The sequence below is a fragment of the Anoplolepis gracilipes genome, chromosome 11, assembly GCF_047496725.1.
Source record: "Anoplolepis gracilipes chromosome 11, ASM4749672v1, whole genome shotgun sequence".
Taxonomy (NCBI): Eukaryota; Metazoa; Arthropoda; class Insecta; order Hymenoptera; family Formicidae; genus Anoplolepis; species Anoplolepis gracilipes.
Window position 1 is genome coordinate 6,368,572 of NC_132980.1, and position 26,071 is coordinate 6,394,642.

Consider the following 26,071-nt stretch of genomic DNA (forward strand, 5'->3'; position numbering starts at 1 on the left):
TGCGATTTGCGTATCACTGCAAATTCGCCAAATGCGTTGTCGCGTGCGTCCAAACAAATTGCAAGCAATTTTCAAAACAAACGCACGTGAGAAGAGCGGAATCATCGCGTGGAACGTCAAACACGATGACGTTTGTTGGAAAATCGACAGGTGAGAGAAAAAAAAGGGAGCTTTCCAATCCCTTGCGCGTTAAAAGACAAAAATTGCGTAGCAGACAGAGAACACGCACACGTGCGCAAACTCCCGCGCCTTCCCTTTGTGTTATTTTCGGGCGGCGAATCGCGCCGTTTCGTCGGAGGCTTTAAATAGGAGCGGATTGCCCGACGAAGAAGGCAGTTTTCACGTGACATCGTTCTTCTATACATGCTGGAGCACCGCACCATCTTCGACGTGAGTAAACAATAAGCGCGGAAATGTCAAGTTCGCACACACGCGACGATTCGGATGCGTCGTCGGTCTTTTGTGCAATTTCCGACAATTATGACATTAGTGACAAACGGAGGATATTCTCTCGGGATAAATTTCCCCGGTGTGAGAATGCATTTCTGATCGATGCAAAATCGAAAGGTAAAGTGTCGAGAAATTATTTTCGATCGGGCTATTTTTATCGTACCATAATTTGTCTGAATTTTCTGAAAGTTGATATTATTGATAATAATCCTAATAATTATTTATTTTAAAATAAATGAATATTACTAATAATTTAATGATATGAATATATTATATTTAACGTAAATTTATATATAATATTTTGCTTGTAATTTTATGACACAAGTCTCGATATTGGGATATATATTATCAATAAAATAATACTAATAATTATTTAAAATAATTGAATATTAATAATATAATGATATGAATATTTTATATTAATGTAAATTCATGTATAATATTTTGTCCGCAATTTTGTGACACAAGTGTCAATTATCTCGCGATGTGTGTCACAACCATAGTATCTAGGAATGTGTACTACTTTCTTTTTGACATGCAAGTATAATATTGAATCGAATTGCGCGATATTATCAAGATCTTGCATCAATCTAAATATTTATAATAGTTGGATATATGCGGTGAAAATTGGCAGTGAATATCGGCTCTTTTGCGTCGTTTCTGGCTGCGCTGATGGTCCGATCGATCTTGATCTTGCGAGCAATCTAAGAATATGTATGCCAAATGATACAAGATGAGGGATTTTCAATTACTTTTGTTATTGATAATTCAAAAGTTACAGTGAGAAAAAGAGGAAGAGAGAGAGAGAAAGAGAGAATTTTCTTAATCAAATTTAGCAATTTCCTCCGACAGCACAAAATATTTATAATTATTTAAATATTTTATAAATTTCTAAGATTTTTAAGATTTCAGATTAAATAGATCACAAATATTTACCATAAATATCTTAGCAAATATTTACAAAGTAATTACTATATAAATATTTATTTTTTATTTATCATAAATATTATATAAAATATATATTTCATCTATATTTAAAAAATACGTCGAATAAAGATTTTTATAAAATATGTATAAAATATTTATATAATATTTCAAAAAATATATTTTCATAAATATTTCTAAGTATTTATCATAAATATTGTGTGCTGTCTGGGTCATTGAGAGAAATCTTGATTGTTGAATGTTGCCAAAAATAAAAATCACGCACACACTTTTTAAGAATTCGACAAATCTCAAGGCTGCGTTTAAGTGGATTTTTTCAAGTTTAAAAAAAATGATTCGAAAAAATATGGTTACATTTTTTTTTTAATTTGCGTAATGAGAGCGATAGGTCTGAATGTCAGAGAACGATGTTGCGTGCCGTTCATTCAAGCGGAAAAGATCTCGCGAAGACGCAGACTGCGTGATCCGCGACGCGGTCGACGACGATGAGACTTCCGGCATCACCGCCAAAATTGCGCCGTCCTCTTGGCAGAGTTTCTGCTGCTCGTGACGCGCGTCAGTGATGTTCCCGATGCGAGAGCAGCGTGATTGCATTAACTCACCTACTTGTCAGCCAAATCGTAAACGACCTATCACGTTGCGGGATCATCGTTGGAGGAAAATCTTTGCGGCTGCGAGAGATTTAGCACGATAATACATACATTTTATCGATCATGTCCGGGATCGGGAATCGAGGTCTTTTCTATTAAATCTGTCTGCTATAAATATTATTTATTTTCACGGAATCTATACGATATCAATTTTAACTTATTTTCATTTTGTGTTGTAATTTTTTGAATATTTGTATTATTATTTATATTTTATATTAATTTATATTTCTACACACTCAATTTTTTATCTATATATTTATAGTTTTTACTTATATATAAATCCTTTTTATTTGTGATTATAATAATTTAAGTCACGCAAGATTATAATAGAAAAGATCGTGAAATTTTCTTACGCACGATTTCACAAGAAATACAACACGTATTTTGTTATTAATAATATAATTTATTACATCTCTCTTTTTAATTAATTATTAGAGCAGGTCCTTCAATTATGTATTATAATTTTTTTAATGTCGTATACTGAGAGAGTTATATTGTAATCAATGAGTTCTTATTAATCTTCCTATCTTCTTACATTACAGATTTATCGGATTTCCGTGCTCGTCGTTTAAGGCAAATCAGACTCGATATTAAAGTGCGTATTTATGTGTAATATAAAAACACATTACATAGTAAAATGCATGTCGCATGATTCTTTTGTCTGTGCAAAAGATTTTTCTCAAACGATTATCCCCAGATCACACAGAACGTGTATGAATCTAACAAGATATAATTCCAGATTATTATGTATTCGGTTTTATTGCGTATCGTATTATATTCCATCAATCAATATATGTATTTTCCGATACTAATGAGAACAAATCTCATCTAATGAGAAAGTATTGTATTTTAATCTATAACAATTTTATACTGACGCAAAATATTACAAGAATTTCATTACCGACGTCGATATTAATTAATGAATCTAGAGTCAAAATAATTTAGCAAAAGAAATTACCTACGAGCCAAAATTTTGTGAGAAATATCATATTTTAAGCTAAGAATAAATAACTGTCAAATTGAGTTAAATTAATTCAAATTGTATATAATTTTATTTATTTTATTTAATTTTATAATATTATTTATTTGTCAAAAAAAAAAAAAATATTTTTACTCGTTCCTATAAGATTTCTTTGGCACGTTTTTCTGAGAAAGCTCTTCAGTTTCCCTCCTTTGTAGAAAACCCATCCGAATTTTGCCTGCTATAAATGGAAATAAATTAATAAAATCGGCGAGCACAAGTTACGTCAAGTATCGAAAAGTATCGGCATAGATATATATCGTTACAAATTTCTGCCAATACGCGAGACGATAATTATGTAATCCTTGCCTTTTCTCTCTTTGCTACTCTATCCCTATACATATATCTCTGTACGATCTCTTACGCCACGTAGATGCCGACCGAGTGCATCGCCAACCCGTTGCAGCGGGAGCTGGCCGACTCGATAATACGGCTGCAGCCGCTCGACGAGATCCGCATCCTCCTCGCCTGCGGTGCCAAACCGAACGAGCCGGTCACCCAGGGCCTCAGGCCCCTGCACTACGCCGTCTGGCAACGCTACACCGAGGCAGCCCAGCTGCTCCTGGTGCGCGGCGCCGACATCGACGCCACCGACGAGTGCGGTTACTCGGCCCTGCATCTCGCCGCCGAGCACGGCTACCTGGACCTGGTGAAACTGCTTCTCAAGTATGGCGCCAAGGTGGACCACCGGAAGGACACCGGGGAACTCTTCCCCAGGTACGTCGTTCCCCGGATGTCTTAGCTCTTGGATTGTCAATGTATATCTGGAAATATGGATAAGATGCAAGAAAGTTAATTGAGAGAGATTTAACTATCAGTTTCCTAAACAGCACACAATATTTATTTTTTATGCTATTTTTTGAAATATTTTATATAATATATCTGTTTTTAATATTTCATACATATTTTATGCATTAAGAGAAAAAAATCATAAAAATTGTATTCGACATATTATTAAAATGTAGATTAAATATTTTATATAATATTTAAAGTAAAAATAAAAAAATAAATATTTTGCAAATATATTGTCATCATAAAAATGTGTCATAAATATTCCAGCAAATATTTGACAGATATTCATTTTTTTTACTTTTACCATAAATATTATTAAAAAAATGTAATCTATATTTTAATAATATTAATAATAATAAAAATAAAATAATATAATGAAAAGGTGTTTATGAAATATTTTGCTAAATATTCAAATAATCATTATAAATACAATATGCTGTCTACGACATAGAACTATGCTGTGCGACGAACCGCTACGTCTGGCTCTGCGGAATCGCCACGTGGAGGTTGCGAGGATTCTTCTCGAGGCCGGCGCTAATCCCAACAAGAGGTACTTCTTCGGCTCCGAGATCAATCTGGTGTCACCGCTGGATCTGGAATGCATGGAGCTGCTGTTGGCCTTCGGTGCTCATCCGAACACGCGAGATCGTGCCGGGTTGACTCCTCTCATGAAGGCTGCTAGATTGCCACAGGTACAATATTTAATATTAATGCTATTATTTTTCTACAAAATAAATTGACGGCTGCAAATGTCACAGGGTATAGCTTCGGTGCTTCTACTCCTGAGCTACGGGGCAGACGTGAACGCAATGGCGGACGCCAGGCACGATTATCGTACGGTATTGCATTACGCGATCCTCGGCGGCGACCCGGCGGTGATCAATCTGCTGCTGAAGCAGGGAGCCCAGCTGGATCTCGGACCCGACTATCAGAAACCGACGGCCCTGGACCTGGCCATACTCAAGGGAGACCCGTCAATCGTCGAGATGCTGCTCCAAGCAGGCGAGTTCCGATATGTCATACCTATACGATGATGTTTCGTACCTCCTGGCACACGGCCGGATCGCCCGGCATCCGAAGGACGTCGCGTGCCGATTGTCCGCGCGACGATGTCCCAATCTCTATAATAAATTTAATCTACAAGTCCCGGTATTTTTTTAAATACGAATAATTTAATCTCATTTTTTCTATAAAACTGCCCAGACAGCATTTATGATAAATATTGATAAATATTTTTACTATTTATTTTTTTAATATTATGTCAATATTTTATATACATTAAGAGAAAAAAATTATAAAAACTGTATTTATATTATGAATTCATTATATTATTAATAATATTATTAAAATATAGATTAAATTTTTTTATAATATTTATGGTAAAAGTAACTTATCTGTCAAATATTTGCTGGGATATTTATGACAAATTTTTATAATCTGTTCAATCTAAGCTTACAAAAATATTTATAAAATATTCAAATTATTATAAATATTTCATAAACATTGTGTGTTGCCTGGATAAATGTGTATATGTACATAATTTAATCAGAAAAATTAATACAGGCGCGGACGTGAACGCTACGTCGCCGATCATCGGCTCCCCTCTACACGTGGCGTGCGCTGACAACATCCCGAATCGGCTGGAGATCCTGTGTATGTTGTTGGAACGCGGGGCCGATCCGAACCTGGTGATCCGCAGCGACGACGGCCCGGCGCTGCGCCCGGTTCTCGCCGAGTACGTCGCCTCGAACGAGAATCCGTCGGTGGAGGTGGTGGCTTTATTACTCAAGTACGGCGCCCGGGTGGTGATCAAGACGCAATTTCGGGATCCGCACGGTATCCTTAATTCATTGCAAAATACGGCCGACAAGCCGCGGCTGCTGCGCGCGCTCCTGGAGGCGGCGGAGAGCTTCGACCCCTGCATGATACGACGGTCCAGCAGTCTGACGGACGCTCAGAAGGCCCTGGTGATGGAGGCGGCCAGGACCCCGTTGCCGTTGACCCATCAGGCGAGACTGATAGTTCGCAAGCTCTGTGGCACCAGGTTACCCAAGATCGTCAGGAAGCTGCAGCTACCGCAGTCGTTGCATCGTTATCTTCTTTACGACTTTTATTAGCGATTATAAGAGGAGAAAAAAGAAAAGAGGTTTTTTTATCGGAGAATTTTCTTGGATTTCTGGTAAATTTCAAAGATCCAGTTGTTATATTCCATGCCTCGGCTGAAGCTTTGAAATGCAAAATGATATGTGAATTATTATATCAATTGCCAAAAATAAAATTTTATTGCTGTTTGACAAAATTCTTATTAATTAATGTGAATAATTATAATTATTCGTACATATGTGTATATTATTAAAATGTGAAAAAATTGTCTCGGTAAAACAATTATATGCAATAGAATCTGTATATAATTATTTTAAAATCTCAATTAATGGATTGTATACATATTATTTTTTTGCATCTCGAAGCTTCATCAAAATCGTAAACTTGGCACAAAACAAGGCTGCAAATATTATATCAGGTATTGCCATAATCAATTAACTATATTGATGGCAAAGATTGTTAACTTTTTAGAGATTATAAAAAAAAAAATCAAACATGTAAAACACTTTGCGCTATCACATGTGTGTCTATGTCAATTGAGTACAATAATGATGAGGCATCATCCTCCTACATTTCTACTTGTTGATATTCTATTTTTGCAATGCATATAAAGGCGAGCAACGTGATATAATCTAGTTTACATTAGCAATATATATAATATATTTATATATATTTTACTTATATACCTGTTAGTTGTCAAATGTATGTTTTATATGCATGTATTTTTTCTTTACTTTTTTCCGTACGTGAAAAAAGATATATCGTTCGCGATAAAAGTGATACAGGATGCGCTTTCGTTGCTCAAACGTGCGAATATAAATATCACGATATAGTTATCAGTTTATTCGAAACTTTATATATGCGCTTATCGAATTATACATTGAATTCGGGAATACATATTTTTGGAGTTTATCACTTTTCAAAGTTACAGAGCGATAAACATGGGGCAGAGAATTTTTTCCGATATAATCGAACACAAGTGATTAACTTTTGTACCTTTGTTATATATAATTATATATATGTGCGCTCAATATATATTATATATGTACAAAAAATAAAGCAAGAGAATTTAAGATTTGGAATTTCGAATTAGAATGCAACCTGCAATTAACGTGTTTGATTAGAAAAAAAAAATATATATATATATATAATAAATGATCGAATGTGTATTTGGCCGTATGTGCGATTAAAACGTGTAAAATGTTGGCCACTGGTGGGAGCAACAATGATCCATACACATTATTAATCACTGTCCTCGAAATAACAGCCTCAATACCGTGACTTACGTCAAACTTTTGGCAATCGTCTTCATTGTACATACATGCATGCATATATAATGAGGAAATTTATCATTTCTATATCCAGATATACACAATATTTATAAAATATGTACGAAATAATTGTAATAATTATTTGAATATTTTATCAAAATATTTCATAAATATTTTTTATTTAAAGATATTTTATAAATATTTGTAATCTCAAATTGAACAAATCATACGAATGTGTATCATAAATATCTTAGCAAATGTTTGAGAAATATTTACAAAATATTACTACTAATATTTTATTTATTTTTTTTACTTACTATATAAACATTACATAAAATATTTAATCTATATTTTAATAATAATATATTGAATATGGTTTGATTTTTAGACGTTTTAATGTTGTCTGGGAAGTGACCAATTTACGACCAGTCGCGAGTCCCGTTTGCCTGCTATTATATTTTCATTCATGCATATATTATATAAATATAATATATAATTGCTAAAAATATATTGCGTGATAAAAATCATATCGTCAACTTTCTCTTTTTTATAGTTTGTTTCGAATGGATCTCTATTTCAGATTGGAATATTTCATTCATATAGTTTCATTCATAATTTTATTCACGTAAACATATGATAAATACATTTACGTATGAGATAATGAATCATAAGTCTGTAATACCGACAATTCTTGAAAACATGTGATCTGTGAATGATCGACCGAGTTATCATATTAAAGGAAAATTCAACCAATCGAAACAGAGAAAATTCTTTATCCCGATTGGTCAATTTTATTCTACCTCGAGAGTAGAATTTTCGTACGCACCTGACGTCTAATGTCTGATCTGACATCTGACGTGATGTGAGCATCATGGCGGCCAGAGCATTAGGGTCGATCCTGCGTAAAAATGCCGGATTTTTCGGCGCGGGCAGGTTACTGTCACCGAATAACACGCCGGCGATCGTCAATGTGTGAGTCAAATTAATCGCCTTCAACTGTCACGGCGATTGACGTGATCATCGCATTATGTAACCCCCATAACCTATCTGTCTTGCTCCTGGCAATTACTTTTTTGTTTGTATATTTTCTGTTTTTCTTTTACCATGACACATGAGTTTTTTTTCTTTCTTAGGCCCTTTAGCCATATTTAATTTGTACGAGATAATTAAAAGATCAGATTAAAAACATTTTATTAAAAAAAAAAAAAAATACTAGTAAACTCATATGACTGACAATACATATGTTTGCAGTCAACATCGCAAGGGCCACCAATGGAATCCGGACGCGGAGTATATCGAGCAGTTCAACAAGCCGTACGTTTATTCCGACGAGAAGCTCGACTGGCAGCCACCGGACAAGCAATCTGTCCTCGCGTTTCCTCCTGCGGCGCAGCAAACTATACAAAATATAAAGCTCAACTTTGGCCCGCAACATCCTGCTGCCCATGGTGTACTTCGGTTGATCCTGGAACTAGAGGGCGAAATCGTGCTCAGTGCGGATCCCCATATAGGTCTTTTGCACCGTGGCACCGAGAAGCTGATTGAGTATAAGACCTACATGCAAGCGCTACCTTACTTTGATCGGTTGGATTATGTGTCCATGATGTGCAACGAGCAGTGCTTCTCTTTGGCGATAGAGAAGCTGCTCAACATTGATGTTCCTCTGCGTGCAAAATACATTCGAGGTAAAAATAATATAATTATTTTTCGAGCTGAGAATATCTTAAGTTGATATTCATAAAACCAATATGTATACTCCTGAAGAAATGTGAAAAACTTGCAATTTGTAGAGAATTTTTTATACCTGGGAAATCAGGAAAATTGAATTTTATTAGGATTCGGAAAATTTTTTAAAAATGTTCTCTTTGATAATTTAGTCTTATACTGTAAATTGTAAGTTATAAATATCTATTTATATGTTTAATGTCTAAACAAAATTGAATATATATTCTTTATTTTAATTTTTAATGATAAAAATTGAAAATGTTATGAAAGTTTAAAATTTTTATCTGAACAAAAGCTGTTTAGTATAGTTAATCTAATATTTGAATCTTAAGTGTCTTTGTGTTTTGTTTTATATGAATGAAAAAGCATTAAATAATGTGTACAATAAAAAAATTTATTTTAGAAAATTGCATAAAAAATCTTTAAAGTATTCTCTTTACCTAGAATTTTGAACAAAAATATCTGGAAGATCAGCAAATTTTTTTAAAAAGATTTGAGACACCATTCTTATATTTAAGATGGTTTGAAATAAGGTCTGAAAATATTACATTTGTTCTTAAATATAAATATCGGTTATTTAGTAGATTTGTTCTCTCTCTAGTATATTTTACATCTTTATAATTCTCATAAATTTCTAAATCTTTCTCGTGCTTGCAGTTCTCTTCGCGGAAATCACGAGGATCCTAAATCACATTATGGGTGTCGGAACACACGCGTTGGACGTCGGTGCTCTCACGCCCTTCTTCTGGCTGTTCGAGGAGCGCGAGAAGCTGATGGAGTTTTACGAACGCGTGAGCGGTGCTCGCATGCACGCAGCTTATGTAAGACCCGGCGGAGTCTCGCTTGATTTACCATTGGGTATAATGGACGACATATACGTATGGGCCTCGAAGTATTCGGAGCGACTGGACGAGATAGAGGATCTGCTGACAGAAAACAGAATCTGGCGGCAGCGTACGATCGATATCGGCGTTGTAAGCGCGGAGGATGCGCTCAATTGGGGTTTCAGCGGTGTTATGTTACGAGGTTCTGGAATAAAGTGGGATCTGAGAAAGGTCGCACCTTACGACGCTTACCATCTGGTCGATTTCGACGTTCCAGTTGGCACGAACGGCGATTGCTACGACAGGTAAATTTCTAGATGCGAGTTCAATTATTTAAAAAAGATACAAGAAAAAAAACAGAATGATTAAAAAAATTAAACTTGAAAGTTAATAGAAGTTTCCGAATATTCTTACAAAAGATTCGAGTTGAAAAGAATCTATTAATATTAATTTTCATATATTTTTGTATACTTTTTTTTTCTAAATAATTTTCTTTTTCTTTATTATTTTAAATTATTTATTTCTTACAAAATTCAATGGGTCTTCTCGTACATTACGCTAAATAAAAAATCTTTATTATTCATGATTATATATATATATATATATATATATATATATATATATATATATATATATATAAGTATACAAAAATATATGAAAATTAATATTAATAGATTCTTTTCAACTCGAATCTTTTGTAAGATATATATATATATATATATATACACTAATTTTTTAAGCTATCTTGACGATACGAATAAAAAATGTCATTGTATAATAACTCACAATGTCACTTGTTGCTTTTAGGTATCTATGCCGTGTCGAAGAAATGCGTCAGTCTCTGCGTATCATCCATCAGTGCCTGAATGACATGCCCGAAGGCGAGGTACGATGCGACGATGCCAAGATAGTGCCACCGCGACGCGAGGAGATGAAAACTAGCATGGAGGCACTTATCCATCATTTCAAGTTGTTCACCCAAGGTTTCCAGGTACCGCCTGGAGCAACATACACCGCGATTGAGGCACCGAAGGGCGAGTTTGGCGTTTACCTTGTGAGCGACGGTAGCAGTAAGCCATATCGGTGCAAGATCAAAGCGCCGGGCTTTGCTCACTTGGCGGGTCTGCAATACATGGGGCCCAAGCACTTCCTTGCCGATGTAGTTGCCATCATCGGTACACTAGACGTCGTATTCGGCGAGATTGATAGATAAGTTCTTTAATAGTCGATAGTAATTTATATAGTATAAAGTACATTAAAATAAAAATAAGGTAAAATATAATTATCTATATATTATATACAGAAGCGCGTACATTTGCATATGTGATACATATGTTTATGTGTAATCACACTTGTACAGATGTGACTATGCAGTGAGCGTATAAATATTGTATATATCTCGTCGCAATAAAAAAGAAAACTGTGACGAAAATATTGTATATATTATACCTGTAAAACCTGTAATTATTTTTTCTCGAATAATATTGCATAATAATATTGCAAATGTCGAATATACGCGCATCGGTCGACCTTATGCATTATCGATAATGTCATACTACTTAATAATAATCTTCAAGGATTATGTTAATTGGCACAATAAGAACGACGTACCTCTTCTGGTTTTTTTGATTACAATGCTGTAAAATCTTGCGGTACAGCGTGAGGTTGCAGGTACGCGACGCGCCTTCTGAGTCTTTTCATTACCGAGGGATGCGCAATTTTCCTGCACGCAAACCATAGTGCAGAATGCAATTGACAAACGAGAGAGAGACAAAGAGAAAAACAGATATTACAAGAGATCTTTGCTCTCTGCGCGCAAAAGCGGAGAATGATGTCGTTTCATAATAAATTTTTTTCTTGCAATGCAGACGAAAAGACGTTAATTATATCTCTTCCAGAAAAGATGGTTGTATTTGGATAGTATAATTATTATAACGGAGCCGGTTCAAGAGTGATGAAAAATAATACAATCGATGACCTAAATTTCACATCACCAACTTCGAAATTTAAAGAGTGTTTAGAAATTCTGAGATGAAACCTAACACCTCGCTTCTTTATTTTTTAACATTTGTTTGACGTATTAGTTCTTTTGTAATGCATTAGGAAAGAATTTCTTTTCTTTTTACGACATATCTTGTATACAAAAAAATAATATGAAAAAAATATGATACATGCTTTCAAAATTTAGATATTCTGTTTCATAAATTTTATATGGTGTCTCTTTCATAAGTTTTATATGATATAATATATATGTTTCACGTATATACATATTTATTCGTAGATTTCACATACAAATATTTCGCATTTGATTTTACAACAGTCATTACACATGATATGAAATTTAGATTTATTTAATATATTGTTTGATGTCCAAGAAAGTGTCAGTGCTAATTTTTTATCGATTTCGATAGAATTCGCGAAAAAGACTCGTTAATTTCCTTTCGTCCTTTAGTCATAAAAAACTTAGCAGTGTCGTAGAAGTATACATCGTCGATTCACACATTTGCGAACTCGTTTCCGAGCTCGTGAAGGAGACCGGCAGCGCCTGCAAAATACCGGTCGACCTCCATAAAGTCGTTCCATTTCATTAAACCACTCCGTGCTTCGTTTATACGTTTCCGTAGAGAGCCGAACAAATTGATAAAGTTTGACGTGTTATAACAGCAGTTGGAATTTATTCTCTCGACGGCCGCAAAGTGGAAAAATCGTTTCGCGGCTGACATCAAATCGCGCGCGACACTTGACACGTTAAAACGATATGGTAAAACAATTCCTTTACAACAACCCACAATCAGTCTCTTTTCTTTTTCCTCCCTCACATGATTCGGTAGCTAATAAAGACACAACACGATGGACGTTCGCTATAATCGGAGGAAATCGTAATTCATCTAATTACCGTGTCCTCCTGTCAAGCACGACGAGAAGTCAAAGCGCGGCTTTCTCTATTCCTTTCGCCGGTGAAAACCAAACTTGGCGTTACGTTAGCGAGACAATTGGTGATTTTTGTACAACTTACGCATGGCCAAAAAAATTTCATGAAAAAAACATTATAAATTACCAGAAGAATGATTAATTTACAATTAGAAGCCACGCGTTATCTCCTTATATAATATAAAAAGTCTTATTATTTATCCCGTATCTTATTTTGAATGAAAAGACATATTAAAGTTTAATTCTCATTAATTTCTGCTCAACGGAATGAAAATACGTATTTAAATAATTCTTCGATTGAAATATGATCGTTTACTTTATATTTTAAAAATAGTCTTGCTTGAAAAATAATTGTGTAAACAAATTTATTTGACACGTATGAATATCACATGAAATAGAATAGCTTGTTTTTTAAATTCTAAAATTAAATTATTTTTTCTTTAATGTTATTCTCAATTTTGTTATTTTTCATATCGACAATAATGAAGACAAATAAGAAAGATCTCGGGTTTATTTTTTGCAACAATTTGTCTGAATAAAATTAGAAAGGGAGTATAATACTATATTGTACTTTATGCAAACTATTGTATAAAAAAAATTTTTGATAATGATCTAAGCAGAACTCAATGTTATTAAATGTCATTATCGCTATTATATTTATTATGCTTGGATAATTAACTAAAAAAAACAACCTTTTTTTTCATACGCTATGTTTTTCTTTCCTATATCAAACAAAGTGTTTATCAATATATATATATATGCATATTTCATGCGTTACAACTCGAAATAATTATTTAATAAGTTTTTTTTCTATAACATCAATGAAGCAATTGAGTCATTATCGTGATATAAGTACATACATTACTGTGTATGTGCGATATCATAAATTATACTAATTATAAAATAACCTTTTATTTACTGAAACGTTTATGTGTATCTTATTTCATCATAAAATATAGTTATATTTATCTTATCGATTGAACATTAAATAATGCATAAAATATTACGTCGCATTCCTCTAATGAATTTGGCCAAACCAAGGACTTTTTTTCGTTAGTTTCACCTATCCTTGGATCGGTACAAGTTATGCTAATTATATTTACGTATTTTTTGATATTATTAATTTCTAAGAGATAAAGATAAAATTAATTATTTCTATTGAACAATTATTTAACTTCGTCAAATTGCTCGTGTATTTAATTGCTATATTAGGCAGAAATCTGTTGTGACCTAGAATCTACTTTTCTGTTACATACATTGCGAAAAAACATCGTTATTTCGATGCTTTTTCGCGCGCCCGTCGGTTTTCTTGAAGTCTTTTCTCTTTTTATACCCACGCGTCACTTTCCAGAATATTGCTCTGAGAACTAGGCCTATCGAGATACACTCTCTATTGCGGTTACAAAAGCGCGTATCTTCGTTAATTATTGGACAAAGTTTTCACTCGTGTCTGTTTGTTTAAACACGTTTTTTTCCCTGTAATTTCAGTGATTAAAACAAAACAGTGAAAAATCTTAATACGTGTTTCTCTTTCTTATGCTATATTTAATTACGTGTAATAATATAAATATTAAATTTATGAAAAATATGGTAGCAAAGTAAGCTCAAATCACATACAATATTAAACAAAATCACACAAATATATATTTTATGAAATATAATTAAAATAAAGAAAAAATACAATAACTGTTTCGACAAAATAAAAACACTAATTATATTTTATTTATTTTATTAGGTAATATTTTTTTAATAACTTGATACAGTCTCGTGACATATTTAAATGAATAAATAATATCTCGAATTATATCGAGAAGATTTGCGCTTGATGTAAGATGAGAGTTTTTTTTTCTCAGAACAAAGTAAGCACCGGAACTTACATCACCGATGAAAGCTGGCTGATAGCGACGTATGTATGTATGTATGTATATATATTGTCGTGTAAGCAAAGAGACGATTGTACAAACAACAAAAGTGTCGTTAACCCTTGCGGCTAATAATGCTTCTTCGGTAAATCAATGTCATAGGTATATATATATGTGATTTAAAATATTCCTTGCTTAGCGAATTTTTTTATATGACCAACTTTTTGATTTTATTCACTTTTTTATTAAGATGCATATATATATATATATATGTGTGTGTGTGTTTTAATAAAATAAACATATGTAATGTACAAGATAACTATGAAAAAATTATTATTATGATTACTTTTTTTTATTATTAATTAATTAATTAATTTTACACACACATACATATATAATAGATAATTTTGTTAAACATCGACTATAATTCTTCCAAAACGTACAATGGAAAAAATATCCTGAATTATTGTGAAAAATAAACCCCGCATGCCGCAAATGGAAGATTCGCTTTCGCTGATCATTACATTTTGGTCATTCATATAATTCAATAACGAGAGGTAATTACACGCTCTGTCCGCTCTTCTTCCGCTTGGCATATTTATGTTTGAAATTTTTCCTTGTAAATATAAATAGTGCAATTTAGTAATACTTGAATATCGAGAAATTTATTTTTATAAAGAAGAATAATTGCTTTACTCGCATAGCATTATCGCGGTATCATTCTTGCTAATTTGCACGATCGATCGAATTGATCGCTCGGATAAGAATTTGCGTTGTTGCTATAAATCATTATACAAACAAGGTGATCAAGAATTAAATCAAATGTCATTAAAGTTATTAAACAGGTTGAAAATTTTAACTTAATTTCTATTCATCAATAATAAACTTACTCATTAATAAATTATTTGTCGCGATTAATATTTTAAATGTCCTGAAAATAATCTTGCAAGACAAATTCAAGAGACGAAAAATACACGTGTTTTAAGTAAAATGAAAATTGGATGTAAGTAAATTAATTACGTATTATTATATATCTGTTATACACACATCTTCGAAGAAGGACATATTTTTCTGATCATATATAGTTCTGTGACATCTTGAATATGCAATTTATTATGATGATATCGCGATTCAACATATATCGCGAGGGATATAATAAAACTACATTATACTCGATTGATCTAGCAGTCGCACTTTGACCGACGTAAAAAAAAAAGCTTTCAAAATACATACATATTAGTATTTGCGATTACGAACACGTATGTATTTATTCCTTAATGACACGATAATATTGCCGCTGATCAGAGATTGCAATATAATTAGCGTGGCAATTAACTATTCTACCTCAGCATTTGGCGCGATGTCTTTATTATAGTCATGCCGTATCTCGCGACAAGCTCGAAAAGTGAGGCTGCTATTGTGAAAGATCATCGTCAACTTACAAGTCGCGTGTTTCGCCTCGCAAATTACAACCTGCCCGATTATAGCATTTGTTAACGGGGGGTATTAACCCTTTCAAACCTGATGTGGCAGATGTATGTTTTTTTTTTTACTATGCAAACTATAATTTCAGCAATACAGTTCAGGGGCATGTTTTGAACTGCTACATTTTTTTATTTGATATTCGATCTATATATCTTTAGATCTTACGATATAATAAATTTAAAAAATACAACAACAAATATATATAGTAATAATATACAAATAAGAAGAGGAGATATAAAAAATACTCCCTCAGCTTATTTTATGCAAGAATTATATCGATTCCGAGCGTGAAAATTGATCAATTTGTACAAGACATTAATTTTTGTTTTTTTTATTTTTTTTTTTTATGTAAATATCGACGATCAAGTTGTTTATGTTGCGTAATGGATGTCGAGAGATAGAAAATGTCAGAGAAGAGTATATAACAATTTAGATAAGATTAATCTCAGTTTTACACATAATACGAATAATATCAGCTTGTCGAGTTAATCGGTTCGGATAGCCGCTATTTGCAATTGAAATTATCGTTATCCCTCCAAATGAGAGAGTCAAAATTGTTGTCATTATCACCATAAATAAAAGCATCACGTCATTTCGCAAGGACTAACGTGAACAGAATTTATTAAATATTTATTTTGATAATTTATGAAAAATTATTTATAGTATTAATATAAATAATGTATATATAATTATATATTAATTAAATACTATGCCAAATGATATCTAGTAGAGAACGCAAACAAAATTTATAAGGCTTTAATTGTAAGTTACAATCTACAGTTGACAAATTGCATTTCTTCAAATTTACAGCATAAACTTTTGCGTAAAATTTAAATAAAACTATTCGAGTGAAAAGTTCCATTATTACGAATGTGTAATTGTTTTCCTTTATTTATTTGTAAATCTTTTTACAAATATCAAAATATCTCAGAGACTTTGTTCTTATGAAATTTAATTGAATGTAATAATCTTTTTATTTTTCTCTCTTCTTGCGCTAGAATTAAAAAAAATATCGCCGCCGAGCGATCAAAAAAACTCGAAACGCGATAATATTATAAAGAGTGCCAGAACGAAGGGAGGAGGGGCTCGCAAAAACTTGTAATTTTCCGTATTAACCTACATTTACGTCCTCGATCGCTTCCTATTAGATGATCTCACGTAGCGATTGTCGATCATGAACGCACTAGCGGAAATTGAAACCGGGTTATTTTTGGCAGACCTTTCTCTCGATATAGCAAGATCATTGAATCCAGTCAAATACATTACAATAATAATTATTAATTTATCGTATCATGAATAGCATTCATACTTTAATGATATTTCGGTTTTCAATGAGACTTTAATGCCTGGATCATGCCTGTCGGCTCATTAAAAAATGATATTGTATTTAAATCTTACGAAAACATAAATAATGTATAAATATTCTAGAAAAAAAGAATATTTGGTGAGACGTAAAAAACATTCGTAATATCTTTTTTTTTGTAAAAAATTTGTCATATTTTTCAAAATGGATTTTTCCTTAACAATAAAATATTTCTTTCTCAAATTTAAATTTTTATTCTTTACACAATAAATTTTCAGCATTAAATACAGAAATTAATTTTATATTAACTAGCTTGAATTCATTGAAAGTAAAATTTTATTTTTTAACAAATTTAATATTTATTAATTACTAATTAATTCAAGGAAGATGCGTTGATATTTTTGTTAGAAAGACCTTGCAAGTTGATGCTACATAATTCACAACAAGAAGCCCATTTGTAACACCATATAATGAGGATAATGTAGAATTGCAAAAGCTCATTATACCTTGAACTGTCAAAGTCCGTAAAACACGTTCTAGAGAATTATTATACTTCATGATTATATCTTCGTCTCCTCGCGAATTGCTAATTATAATTTTTCAAAATTGTCACATCGGGTATGAGAATGTATAATTTGTCAGATAACGGAGAAGCGCGAGAGAAAAAAATTCGCTGTGACAAAGTTATGACACGAATCAGGAGGAAGGGGAATAGGGGAAAAGAAGGAGACAAGGAGGACGATCTATTGCTGGTGAAAGCGAGAGAAGACTATAGATCGAGTACAGAGTGTAGATACAGGTACTTGTGTCATTTGGGTAAAAGAGGAAGCGGGAGACACCTCGTCTTCAGGAACGCTATCTCGGTATTGGTTTTTTTTTCAAAATTTAATTTAATTTTCGAGTATTTTATAAATTATTAATATTAATATCAATAATTTATTACATTATAATTTATTAATATTATTATTATTAATTCGTATATAAATATTTATATCTACATCTCATGTCGTCACAGTTATAATAATGTTTTATAATTCTATAATTTATAATTGTAAAGTTTAATTTTCATTTTTCTCCACGACTGATGGAAAAATTATCACTCCATATTTACATCATTTGAAATAAACTCCAACTTTTTACAGTTGCGTATTTGAACGGGAAAAAAGATACGAGATTAATGGGAAAATAAATGAAGAGAGTTTCACTTGCGGTAAAATAAAGGCGACATGGGGGCCGGGGACGAGATAAAACGCTCCTGGGTCGCTGGAGCAGGAGGAGAGGACTCTCGCGATGAGGAGAATCGAAGAATGAAGGAGTAGCGGCGGCCTCAAGAGAGCTAGTAGTAGTAGTAGTAGTAGGCACTGAACGGCCGTACCCGAAGGGGGCAAAGTGGAGCGGCGAGTGGGGGACAGAAATAAATCGTTCACCTGAGCGGGTCGCGGCGAGGATCGCGGCGGTCTTTCTCGACAGTGTCTCGGCCGATCTCGCACCGATCGTACACCACGTCCACGTCAGATCGCCAACGCAACACATACGCGCGCGTCCCGGGTTCCGCTCAATTTCGCATCGATTCCTCAGCATCTTCTTCTCTCCCTCTTCCTCCTCTATCCCTCTTCTCCGTTCGATCCATCCGTCTCTCCACTCTTATCCGATCTCTCTCTCTCTCTCTCTCTCTCTCTCTCTCTCTCTCTCTCTCTCTTTTTCTTTCTCTTCTTTTCTTTTCCCTCTCTTTCTTCTTCTTCTTATCGGTTCTCTTCCTCTCCTCATCAGCATCCCTGTAATATCGCTCCCACCTCCTGGATTGTATATATGCCTCTACCTTGCCGAAGTGCAACATCACCGTTGATCGGTTCCCACGATCACTGTTGCGGCCACCAGCGATCGAGGAAGTAGCAGCAGTGTATATTCACGTGCCGGATTCGAGATCGTAGATCGGCGAGGATCGCGCGATCGTGGCTGATACCGCCGTGAGGGTTTGATCGATCGATCGTGGAGGATCCACTGGGCGAGACATGTCTTAGCGAGACGTTTCTTCGAACGACGACGAGAAGAGTAAAAGCCCCTGGACCCGACATCTCCATAATAACGCCTGCTCGACCGGCACACTTAGCTTTAGCTGAAGCGAGAGGAGGACCGACTTTCTCCAGCCAAGTTGTGCGCCAGCAGCTCTTCGAGGTCGCCGCGAGAAAACGCGACGAGGACGAGGACGACAAACTCGAGGGATCGAACGTTCAACCGCGTTGAATGACGTTTCGAGCGGGTCTTCTTTGACAGATCGGTGTGTTTTGTGCATACCGAAAATCCAGGGCAAGAAAGAGAGATAGCAAAAAAAAAAAAAAAAAAAAGGGGGCCGCACATTTGCATCTTCGCATCTTCTTCTTATTTCGAGACGATCGGTGTGCTGTGTGATCTCACGGGGTGAACACAGGTCAGGATGAGGGTGCAACGCGGGATCTGTGCCAAACTGCAGGGTGGCTTTCTCAGACGATGGTGTAAGTACTTGAAAGAATGTTCTATCGATGATCAATCCGTAAAGTCGTAGAACAGATGTCTTTTGCTCTTTCGACACATTTCTGATAATGTTATCTGTAAAATATTACTCAGGAATTTAGACACGTTTTTATCTGAATTTTCGGATCTGTCTGAAAGTAATTTTAGACAATCTTAATCATCGTTTTTCTGAAAGTTCAAAAATTCACTTTTTTCACAATTTTATCTGAAAATTCGAGCAGTGCGTCTGTAAAAAAAACTTGACACTTTGTAATTATTCTTTATACCGTAAGCATTTTCTACATATTTTAACGTATCTATTTACTTGATTTATAATCAAATATCATCTTCAACATTTTTAGAATAAAATCTTTTCTAAAACAAGTGAGATTTAATCTACCGCCGTCTACAAAAGATTCGGACGAATGATATTTAATGCCAAAAATAAAATTATCACAAATGTGTATGGAAATAATTAACTGAAAATTATTAAATGAAAGTACGCGAGATTAAAGAGTCTGAAAGAAGAAGTTAAATATTTTAAAATTATTATCTCTAATTAAAATTAATCGACGAAAATTTATATAAATAATAATATATAATATGTAATATATATAAATAATAAATTTGTCATTTTTAAAATTCGTGCTTTTAAACAACGTACATAATATTCGTGCATTTGTACATACAATATATGTGTGTTTACACTGTACATTTATCTTTATTTCTTAAATAAAAACTGCACAGGCACACATGATAATCAAGACAGAAGAAGTTAAATATTTGAAAATTATACTCCCTAATTAAAATTAATCGACGAAAATTTATATAAATAATGATATGTAATATATATATATATATATATATATATATATATATATATATATATATATATATATATATATATATATAATAAATTTTTAATTTTTAAAATTCGTGCTTTTAAATAACATACGTAATATTCGTGCATTTGTGCATACATATATGTGTTCACACTGTACATTTATCTTTATTTAATAAATAAAAACTGCATAGGCACACATGATAATCGAGACACGAAAAAACGCAATCGCACGTGCATTATATAGCGTATACTTCGTGTATTGATTATTGAGGTTTAAGGTGTTTAAAAACGTTCGCGATATTTGCGTACCAAGTTTGCACATTTTGCGGTTAAATTGTTATAATTGTGACGATGATTGTCGACTCTGCAAATCAATCGACCAGATGTCATGAGAATGTGCTTTCGGACAAGAATAATGAAGTCAACGTGAATCGATCAAAATTCTCATGCAAATTCGAAGGTAACCTCGATAGTTTAAATTTTTAAGATTCTTATCAAATTTCTAATTATATTTAACGGTATAAATAAAGAAAAAAATATAAGATTGATTCGTAAAAAATTACGTGACGCGAAATGAAAAGTGTTCTGTAACTTATATGATGATTTTATTACAAAGTAAGAACTTTTGTTGCAACGTAATTATCATAATTGGAATAATTTTTTTGAATAATTTGCGCGCGATAAGATCGACATATATTTCATACTTAATTCACATATAATCATATATATAAGCTTTCCGGCTCGATCGAATAATTATGATTAATTTCATCGATACAATCATCCATCATTAATTATTTTTCCGTCTCAATTTTTCTATTTGTCAGTTGCGTAATATTTTTTTGTAAAGAAAATATTTTTCAAATCATCTTTCCACGTTGTGTTCTATCTATAAGTTGGTCACGCTCGAGGAGGCATGAATCGAGATGTCTGGACCGGCCGAGAGGCTGCGATTAACTCGATCCTCGCGAGTAATGTCACGGTTGTAGCGGCTGCTCTTAATTCGATTCAATGGATGTGTCATCGCGCGCACGTCCACCACACTGAATCATTGCGGTTTATTTACCACGGTATTGTGTAGCTTCATGTTTCTCTCTCTCCTTCAGCTAGGGCAGGTCCTACGATGACGACGATTTTAAGAACCTGTTATCACCTTGCGTATCCGTGGGCGTCCGGTTACTTTCACCTCGAGTGACATGGCCTGAACTTCTCGAAAATTCCTCGGGTTCATTGCACTAGTGCGTAAAATGACGCGTGACCCAATATATTAATTCTGCATGTTCTCCGATAGTGCTAGAAAGCACAAGTTATTAATCCCCGCGGGCGTATTTCCGGAAATTATGAAATCTTTTATTAAAATAAAACAATGTATATGTATGTATAATTAATTCCTCCAGTATATCAAATAGCTCTGTCTCGTGTGAAAATAAGAAATTAATTTTTACTTTTGCTAAAAAAGAATTATTAAACTTGTGTAAAAGATTACCTTTATGTGTATATAATTTGTGGCAAAAATTAAATTTATCAATTATTTATTTATTTTTTTATTAAATTATTTTAAATTAAATACTAAAAATTAAATTTATTAAAAGCTGTCTTATTTTTCTCGCAAAGTGACGAAGTACAAATATGGAAAAATCACATTTTTTATATCACGATTTCAATTATTCATTTGATAATATTTGTCATTCAATATACGTAAAGATCATTCTCTTGTATTGACAGGATTAACAAACTCTCATTAGTGTTGTACCAGTTTTAATTTCTGATTGATGTTTACTTCGGGAAGAGATACAGAGACAGAGAGAAAGAGAGAGAGAGAGAGAGATAGAGAGAGAGAGAGAGATGTCACGATTGAAGAGATTAATTCAGAGGAAAAAATTACTTTATCATTCCTTCAACCACATAGTGACGTAACAAACTATTTCCATAATATTCTTCCGGAATCTCTACAGAAACTTTATTTTAACATAACTTTAATTCCAAACAGAAGGCTCGTGCACGATGAATAATAAGTTTCATTAAATTCTCACATATTTGTCATTCACATATTATCGGAAATTCTTTTATTGAAAAAATGATCGATACGATTACGTCATCTTTTTCTGAAAATTTTCAAAACGCTTCGACAAACTCAAGATAATAAAAAAATATATTGCGTCATTTTTCTTTCTTCTTTTTATACAAAGAAAAATATATAAAATATACAAATAAAAATATAAATAAAAAATAATATAAAAATGAAGCAAAATGAAAAAGTAGCAAAAGATATATGTAAAATAAAATCCTCATTCCTTCATGTAATTAGACAGAAATCATTTCAAGGAGATCTCTTTTATTTTTGTTATTCGATGTTTTTCTTTAAAAATAATTTAATGCTACTTGTCAACTTGTCACGCAAGACTTAAATCGATACCGATTGTTTTCATCGTTGCATCTGTTATCCTCGTCAAAGCAATATATTAATTAACAAGGGTCTGCCAGACGAGTTTCCGTAGTTGGCATATAAAAACCAGACGATCACCGCCTTTTTCTTCACATGTGTCAGCCAAAGTACGAGGCCTGTCTCGTATCATCGATTCAAATCCGATATATCCGTAAAATTATTGTATTATGTTACCAGATGAGAGGGACCGATCGATTAATCGATAGAATTGACGTCAAAGTCCTTCAAAGACTTAACGATGATGATGATGATGATGATGATAATAATGGGAAAAAAGGTATGCGTTATGAATCCGCAAGAATAATTAAGAGCTATTCAAAGTATTGTAAACAGTCGATATATCTCTCCCTCTTTCTCTCTTTGTCTATCGGGAAAGAAAGACGTGTTATTTGCTGGCCGGAGGATGAACTTTGCAACTATTAATGTTCACGTCGACCTCGGTCGGACAATCTATCCGAGGACGAGTTCCGCGATCGTTAACGAAGTGCATCGCATATATCTGGTGTCCTGGTATGCTGCTTTTCTCGACGAATCTTTAAACACGTGCATGCCATGCAAGGCATTCGATAGCGTTTTCACCTGACGTCGATCGATACTTCAATGACGTAGTTGGGATCCTTGGGTTTTTACGCGAAGCTTATTAGAAATGTTTTTCTTTAATTAAATTATATATAAGTTGTAAAATTATAAAATATATAATAAGCTAGAAAATTATAAAATATTATTTAAGATGAGAGATTCGAATTTTTTTAAGATTTTTTAATAATTATATTAAATATTGGTTTGGTCCACACCCTGTTATTATTATTAATTTTTTAATAATTTTTAATAAGGAAATATTTTAAATAGGAAATTTTTAATAAGAATGTTCAATAAGCAAGGATAAATTCACAATTTTTGTAAAGTTTTAATTAAAGTGATAATTTTTGTAATTAAATTAAATTAAATTATTTTAAATATGAATTTTGATTTTCGCTTTTTTACGGGAAAACGGAATTTAATGAAATAATAAGTATGCAGAGATGTTCGGCGTAAAAAAAGAAAAACTCTACCTATTATTTTCTTATACCATCTAGTAATATTTGCCTGTCACAAGTGACACGCTAGGAGCGAGGAATATCTAAGACAGGCCCGGCGTATTTTACATATTATGTGGTGATATTATGTGGCGTAAGAACAGGAAGCACTCTTATATAACAAGAAGTAATCATTGCATGCAAATACGTGTATACACGCGTACTTCGCTTTTATATACCACTGCGTTTCGCTATACTTTTATTTGAACAAGAGAATTTGTCATATTCCAATGTCTTTTCAGACATGTTACCTTTGACAGTCGACAGCAAATAAAAAGTGCAAATTTTGCATAGTTAGTCTCGTAGCATAATAGTCTCGTATTTCGAGAAATTGCTCGTGCTCTGCTGAAAAAGAGCAATAATACATGTTATAGAAATTTGTGATTTTTTTTTGAAAAATGTTTTTTCTTTTAAATATTATAGATAATATCTTTGAAAATTATATTTTTTTCGCACGTCGTGAGAATTAATGAAAACGATAATAATTCTCATGTAAACTTTCGAAATGTTACTCGTCTCTGATTTTTCGCGATAAAACGCTTCTCGGGTGAAAGTGATCGATTTATCAATATTTCACACCTGTAAAAGTTTCAATTTTACGATTTACAGATTACCCATTGTAAGAAAAAAACTTGTCACAAATTATTCCAGCGAATATAAGCAAAAAAAATATAATAAAATATAAATATATGTTAAAAAAAAATTGTGATATTTAATAAAATAATATTTAATGAAATGATATTTAATAAAATACTGTTTAATAAAATTATTCACTCATCGTTGCTTTGTGGTTTTCGTTCGCGTGTTTTTTTGGAAAAATTTTAGTAATCGATGGTATTGATGATAAAACTTTAAACACGATTAAATGTTACTGGCTTCAAATTTCTGAATAATTTTTCGCTGATGTTGACAGGTAAAAATCGAAAGGTACGAGAAGTTTTACTGAAGGCTACACGAGCAGACTTTATGCCTGCTTTACTTTGCATTGTATTATTATGATCTGTAAAACATACTCTCGCAATGTAATAAGAATGCAAAACAGCAGTATTGCAATAAGTTCATATGGCAATGCTTATTGTTCTCTATAATTATAGTTAAGAACAATAAGTATTAAAATTAGTTCATATGAAAAACATGAGGTAAACATTAATACGTAACTCGGAGAACGTTTAAAAATTCTAAGGTCAGGTTTTGCTTGTCTAGAGCTAACTTTGAAGTAAAGTTTCCTTTTCTCTATCTCTCTCTCTCTCTCTCTTCAGTTGTGTTAGAACAGCTATATATAACCTAACGGAAGAGATGATTAAAACCAGCAATTAGTGCAATTAGACTTGACTTAATTCTCCATCCTTTTCACTCCTTCGGATTCCAAGAATGTGTGAGAACTTTATCTGTTTTAAGTTGGTTTTCGCAAAAAGTAAACAGAATAACATGAAAAAGAAGTCGATAATGTTTTTTTTTTTTTTAGTCTTACGAAATTTTCTTCAACTTCTACGACTTCGATTGTAATGTATTATTTTTATATTGAAACTTTTTATCGAGGTGCAAAAGTAATTAATTCTATCAAAAAAATGTATCGTTACACTTATTTTGAAATTCCTAGCGAAACTAAATAATAATTCTCTGAAGCGTACTGGCAATGACACAATGGCAAACGAACGTAAACAAAAAGAAATTCTTAGCGAAACTAAATAGTAACCCAGATGCATATTAATCGACAATGATACAATAATGAGCGAATATAAATTAAAAATATTATAAAATATAAATGTATATTCAAAAATTTTTGTATTTAATAAAATGATATTTAATAAAATTGTGAATATATTCTCTAATATATATATATATTAGAGAATATA

General features: G+C 32.9%; 3 protein-coding genes across 6 annotated transcripts in view; all 3 read left to right on the forward strand.

Annotated features, from left to right (window-relative positions):
• The first annotated feature begins 20 nt into the window (after positions 1–20).
• LOC140671236 (ankyrin repeat and SOCS box protein 16) lies at positions 21–7,759 on the forward strand. Of its 4 annotated transcripts, none has more exons than XM_072902438.1 (6): positions 21–390; positions 2,588–2,640; positions 3,440–3,783; positions 4,310–4,550; positions 4,617–4,860; positions 5,422–7,759. In XM_072902438.1, exons 3-6 carry the CDS (start codon positions 3,440–3,442, stop codon positions 5,973–5,975), a joined length of 1,383 nt encoding a protein of 460 aa, XP_072758539.1. In that variant the 5' UTR covers positions 21–390; positions 2,588–2,640; the 3' UTR covers positions 5,976–7,759. The 4 variants fall into 4 exon arrangements, with proteins under 4 accessions (XP_072758539.1, XP_072758537.1, XP_072758535.1 ...); XM_072902434.1 differs by lacking the exon at positions 21–390 and adding an exon at positions 399–567; XM_072902435.1 differs by lacking the exon at positions 21–390 and adding an exon at positions 1,552–2,130.
• Positions 7,760–8,057: 298 nt separating this feature from the next.
• Positions 8,058–11,213, forward strand: Nd-49 (NADH dehydrogenase (ubiquinone) 49 kDa subunit). The gene is made up of 4 exons (XM_072902443.1): positions 8,058–8,204; positions 8,484–8,917; positions 9,615–10,086; positions 10,589–11,213. The coding sequence occupies exons 1-4, from the start codon at positions 8,104–8,106 to the stop codon at positions 10,992–10,994; spliced, it is 1,413 nt and encodes a 470-aa protein (XP_072758544.1). The 5' UTR covers positions 8,058–8,103; the 3' UTR covers positions 10,995–11,213.
• Positions 11,214–18,786: 7,573 nt separating this feature from the next.
• The window catches only part of Emp (epithelial membrane protein), a 36,765-nt gene continuing 29,480 nt past the window's right edge, over positions 18,787–26,071 (forward strand). The window contains exon 1 of the mRNA XM_072902439.1: positions 18,787–19,854. Within this exon, the coding sequence (XP_072758540.1) occupies positions 19,797–19,854 (58 nt within the window). The 5' untranslated portion in view covers positions 18,787–19,796. The remainder of the gene's footprint in view (positions 19,855–26,071) is intronic.

Bases quoted from the DNA above. Each gene is read 5' to 3' on its own strand.
- LOC140671236 (XM_072902434.1), top strand. From the start codon at position 414: ATGTCAAGTTCGCACACACGCGACGATTCGGATGCGTCGTCGGTCTTT. The intron at 2,641-3,439 runs GTGCGTATTTAT...TACGCCACGTAG, and splicing joins AAATCAGACTCGATATTAAA to ATGCCGACCGAGTGCATCGC. The intron at 4,551-4,616 runs GTACAATATTTA...CAAATGTCACAG, and splicing joins AGGCTGCTAGATTGCCACAG to GGTATAGCTTCGGTGCTTCT.
- Nd-49 (XM_072902443.1), top strand. From the start codon at position 8,104: ATGGCGGCCAGAGCATTAGGGTCGATCCTGCGTAAAAATGCCGGATTT. The intron at 8,205-8,483 runs GTGAGTCAAATT...ATATGTTTGCAG, and splicing joins ACGCCGGCGATCGTCAATGT to TCAACATCGCAAGGGCCACC. The intron at 10,087-10,588 runs GTAAATTTCTAG...TGTTGCTTTTAG, and splicing joins AACGGCGATTGCTACGACAG to GTATCTATGCCGTGTCGAAG.